Genomic DNA, 5,526 nt, shown 5'->3' with positions numbered 1-5,526 from the left:
CTTCTATAAAATAATGGCAAAAGGGCAGGGCGCATATGATATGAAGTGATATCAAGGCACTGTGTCAGAAGGCTGCAAGTGCGTTGCGTGCCTTTAAAGACTATGCTATAAAGATATATATATAGTCAGATATATATATATATCTTTTCTAGAAGAGCCCTCAGTCGAATTGCCAATTTATGGTTAAAAATGCAGTAAGGCACTATCGTTCTAAAAACTATTTTAAATTTTACTTGTTATCTTACAGCTATAAACAGTCATGTATTAAAAATTAATAATCATTTTATTCTTCTTGTTTCTCCAATACTACTAAAATCCGGCAACCATCCTCTAAGATATATCCTTTTTGTGCTATTCCAAACAAGTCCTAATGTAGGTAGATGAAGTTGGTAAACAATTTGAATTCCTAATGCCTATAATTATTATGTCCCATTTCTGAAAAGATCAGCAGATATTTAATGATTAAATGTCAAATACCTCTCTGGTGAAGCCTAAATTGAGTTGTTTAAATGATTACTGCCCTAATAAGCTAGGCAACATGAAACAGACTTGACAAGTATGGAACAAAATAATTCAAAAATTAAAATGAATTTCTAATATAAGATTTTAATCAATAATCTCATATAAAACAAACTAAAAATGTTTAGTTTTCAGTAATTCGACTGACATTTTGAAAACTGGGCATAATTTACCAACGCATAGTTGTATCTTTAGCTTTAATATAGCTGTGTTATAATGATTAACCTACAAAGATCCCTTAATGGACGACTCAGAGAACAGGTATCCTTTGCAATAGTTTTAGATAATACAAAGCATGCATTAAAATTGACGGTTTTAAATGTGACTAATTCTTTTATTTGCACTAAATACTGTTATTGAGTTCATTCAATTTATTATTATCAGTTGTGTAATCTCATTGTTTGCTATATTTCTGAGTCATCGTTTTATTTGTTCTTATTAAGGAGTATACAACTGTATAATATATTTGGAAATAGCATTTTAAACTAACGCGGTGGAACTGTTGCATGCTGATCTTCACTTTTAGTTAACATTTTGTTTATTTTGATTGGAAAGCGATACTTAAGATTAACGGGAATTGAATTTAAATATGCATATGCTTTTTGCATGTTACATACATATTAAACCAGTTATATATAATATAGATAGATTATGTATGTAACAAAATTTATAAAAATACTTTTAATTTATATTAGTATTGATTGAGAGTATAGTCCTGTGAGTTGCTACCTATAGTTACTAATTATTTATTGCTACTATAAAATATTTTAAGTAAGGCGCATTTAGAGTACAAGTGTTACTATTAAATTTACTTCACAAAACAATTAATTCGGCGCTTATCCAAAAATAAATAATTTAAATAACAAACCCTTAAGAAATAATAATTGCGCTGACGCATGCTCAAAGTGTATCAGTGGTAACTGGTAACATCTGAACAAACATAAGATGATCTCACTCTTACATTATTCAGGTGTATTGAACGTAGATGAACTATTCATCAACGACCTTATGGGAGTACCTACTTTGATATAGTATTGTAATCATAGCTTAGATATGGCCTATCTAATTCGCCGATATTTTTCTATTGACGGTTTTTTAATAGAACAGGGGGCAAACGGGCATGGATACTCACATTTCCGAAAGGCTCACAAGTGCGTTGCCGGTCTTTTAAGAATTGGTACGCAATTTTCTTGAAGGACCCTAAATCAAATTGGATCAGAAATATTTCAGAGGTATGATTTGAAATACGAAAGAAATTTATATTATTGTGTGTATAGCATGTAGGCAAAAAAACTTTAAAAGAAAAGTACTATTGAAAAATTCCTAATTTTAATGTCTCTTTGTGTGCCCATGCTGTGATTACAGTGGAAATAATTTTTATGTTAAATTTTTAATCAACGTCAAATAATGTGTTTTGTATTTTTTTTAAATAATCATATCTATAATTACGAAAAATACATTTTATTGGCAAGAACAATTCACGAACAAGACACTCGATACGGTCTCGACTTACTCTAATTAATTGAATCTCCATGTGTGATATCACTAAAAGGCTTCGTAATTGATAAAAAACGAACTGTAATTCATTATGAGCTCTATTAGTTACTTATTGCTGGCTTATTTGCTTTTTATAAAGATAATCGTAATTATACTTCAAAGTTCAAACCGGCTGAAAAACAGGATTGATTCCTCCATTTTAACTGTAAATAAATTAGTACACATTTTACATAGATAGTCTTTATCACTGTTATATGTTAATTATTTATTCATGTAACTTAACAAAAAAATATAGAGTATTTACAATTTTCTTAATCAACATAGTAAAAATAAAACTAATTAAAAATTTAATAAAAAAAAAATTCAAACATATTTAAAAAGTTTGGTCTCTGTGGCAGTGTATCTTTAACGCTGGCAGCATTTCATCGCTGTATTGTTCGTTTATTTCTGTATCTTTTAACTGTTCAAATTAAATTGTCGATTCTATAGATAATTATTGTGGCAACAATTAATATAATATATACTATTGAATATCCTCGAAATTCTGTACACGCGCAAGATTTGCATTCTTAACAATGCCACACGTGCATTCGAAATTGTAAAAAAATTAACCCAAATTTCGCAAGAGTTGCGGAATTTTAAATAAGGGTTGCAAAAAATCCTTTCTAACCCGAGAGTCCAACTGAACACGTGCATGGGTTAAATAACAATGCATCGATGAGTCACGACTCGAAACGTCGAATTATTATGAAAGTCGAAGAAAAAAACACCGTCAAGGAATTGTACATCTGCCCGAAATTCTCACGGATCTTGGCTTGTATTTATACCGGTCCTACCTACGTATTACTTGCGCCTGATTATGACAACTGGGCGCCTAGCGGTATCACTCGACGGCTTTTTAATCAATAGCTCACAATTTACATATCAGGTTCTGATATCGTGGCATAGGACATATGCAAATTTGTTTGTCAATTTAGAATTTCTCGCCTCGTAATTGGTTCACACGAAATTGTGAAACTTGTTTTTTATCGGAAAAGTAAGGATTTCTGCATGATTGCATTGAATTTATTTAATTATAATGTAGATAAATCATATTTTTAGTACCTAATCAATTATAAAACTACTAAATGTGAACCCGTATCAACGTCGATTCAAAGTCTAACTATGCATTACCGAATGTACGATTCAATGGTCTATGCATAGAAAAGTAACAATGACTACTTAGTAAAACACTACGTAGCACGCTGCGCTGCCAACAGTGGTCTATTTTTACATGTATTTCACGGGATTTCATTGAAAATGCACGTGCACGATATTGTTAATAGTACTATTGTATAGTAAAATAACAGAATTGTTTGCGCACGTTTTTCTATATAAAACCATCGACAGGTTGGGACAAGTCAGGACTTGCTTTTTAAGGTTGCACAATTTGCATCGCAATTTTATCGTGAATGATGGGATGCGTTTTTATAAATTACTCGCATGAAAGTAATTAATTGCTGCTACTGTGTTTTTTATCCATTATTTTACAGGTTTTATTGTAAAATATTCAGTTATTGGGACATTAGGCACGAGATTAGGCATGAGATGTAGATGTTTGTAGGTGGGCGAGAATTAGATAGTTGGGGTAAGTTCGCGCTTGTTATTAGGCAAAGACCTTAAAAATGCTTTCGCCGTCTAAAGACTTTGCCTCATTTACCGTGAACTAATAACAACAATAGAGCTGCAAAGATTTCTCCATAATTTGCTTTAAGTTCAAACAATCACCTGTATGAAAAACTAAATCATTGACTAAGTAAATATGTTTCCTAATAATTGAACTTACATTCACCAAAATTATATTTAGATAATTTTTTGCAGGTTTTATCTGCTGTATATTCTTAAATTTAATTAAATCTTTACAAAATAGGTTTAAAATAATGTACAAATAGGACCTTTATTTTATAATCTGCTAGAGATTAATAAAATTAAAATTTTAACTCAATAGAAATAGTAAATTTTAAAATAATTTGTAATATATAATTTTTGTATTTAAATTAAGGCTCTGTAGATAAAAATCAATCATTTCAATACGCAATACAGGAGATAAAGAATCAAACTTAATAATTTTGTCTCGGTACAAAAAGAATATTGAAGATTGAATTCCCTACAAGCTATTAAATATCTAATCATCTCTCGTCAATCAGAAATAGCTATCAAGATTAATGTTAACAAAAAGAAACGGACAGTATAAAAAATGACCATTAAGAATCCAGTAGCTGGTCCACTGCACGTGCTACTATAGAGTTTACAATATAGATTGTATACCTATGTTATCTGTGGCTCGAGCCAACTTCCCGCCACAGCCCGAGCCAAACTTGTCTGACTACTTTGAAACTAATATTCCTTACTTAACGTTAACTTGACTGGTTATTCTTGTATTACTTTAATATTCTTTACGTCTTTGTAGGAAGCATTTGTTTTGAAGGTGGAGAAAGGAAAGAAAGTAATAATTTTCATATCATTTTTATTTTAACCTTCAAAATTTGTATACAGTATAAATAAGTTAACACATTAGACAATTAAAGCTTAAAAGCATGATCACATACAGATCCTACATTACTTTATACAATAAAATATCACAACACAGTGTAATTAAAGCTTTATGGAGTTATCACGCGCTGGAAGCCCATACCTAAATCTAAATTCTATATGGCACCATAGAATTATATTAAAGCTAAGATCACAGACGATTTTGAAACAGCAGCACTGGTTTCGGAAGACACTTGGATTGTTGTTTTGGAAGATGATTAAGCTTGAACCCAACGGTCTTGCATAGCTGGGTATTGCTGTTCGGCGGTTTGGCACTCGGTGTAATAGTGGGCCGCTGCGAAGTCAGAATCCGATTTGGATACTGTGGTCCAAAAGAAGGTGCCGGCGTCAGTGCGGGCAAAGTGCACGGGGATGTAGAAGTCTTCACGAGAAACTGGCACAAGGTCGTAGGACTCGTCCTTGTTGCAGACGAGGAAGGCGGTGGACTGGCAGGCCTCCATGTCATTGAAGATCTTGCGTTCGAGCGCTTCGTTGCACGAGTTTTGCTCAGCCTCGATGCACGTGTCAATCATTTTGGCGGGAGATCGCTTCGTTGTTTTCTTGATGATTCTCATTAAAGGCTTTAATAGCGCTTTGAAGACACTGTTCTTCATTTTTTCACTGTTATATTTGTTCTCGTTGATCGAGTTGTTTGTTGAGATGATGTATTCGTTGTTCGCGTATAGAGACATTTTAGATGTGAGAGCGTGTGTTGCAAGTGAGTAAACGAGCGGGAATGTGGGGCTGATCGGCCGCGCGTCGCATTTATACTCACCGGGCCGCCCCCAACACAAAAGCTGTGTGTATGTGAAAAGCTCCCTCGCGTGTGTGGGTGATATTCGACTATTATGTTTTTCGTAAACATGAAACGCCATATCATTATGGTTTGTGTATTGTAATCTGGATTGAGGTAGAGTGACATTGTTACGTCTGCCTATA

General features: G+C 32.8%; 1 protein-coding gene across 1 annotated transcript; it reads right to left on the bottom strand.

Annotated features, from left to right (window-relative positions):
- Window positions 1-4,505: 4,505 nt before the first annotated feature.
- LOC125063755 (enhancer of split m4 protein-like) lies at window positions 4,506-5,326 on the bottom strand. Its single transcript, XM_047670357.1, has one exon. It carries the CDS (start codon window positions 5,277-5,279, stop codon window positions 4,806-4,808), a length of 474 nt encoding a protein of 157 aa, XP_047526313.1. The 5' UTR covers window positions 5,280-5,326; the 3' UTR covers window positions 4,506-4,805.
- Between the last annotated feature and the right edge of the window lie 200 nt (window positions 5,327-5,526).

The sequence above is a fragment of the Pieris napi genome, chromosome 3 (assembly GCF_905475465.1).
Source record: "Pieris napi chromosome 3, ilPieNapi1.2, whole genome shotgun sequence".
NCBI lineage: Eukaryota > Metazoa > Arthropoda > Insecta > Lepidoptera > Pieridae > Pieris > Pieris napi.
This window is presented reverse-complemented; position numbering and strand designations above follow the sequence as displayed.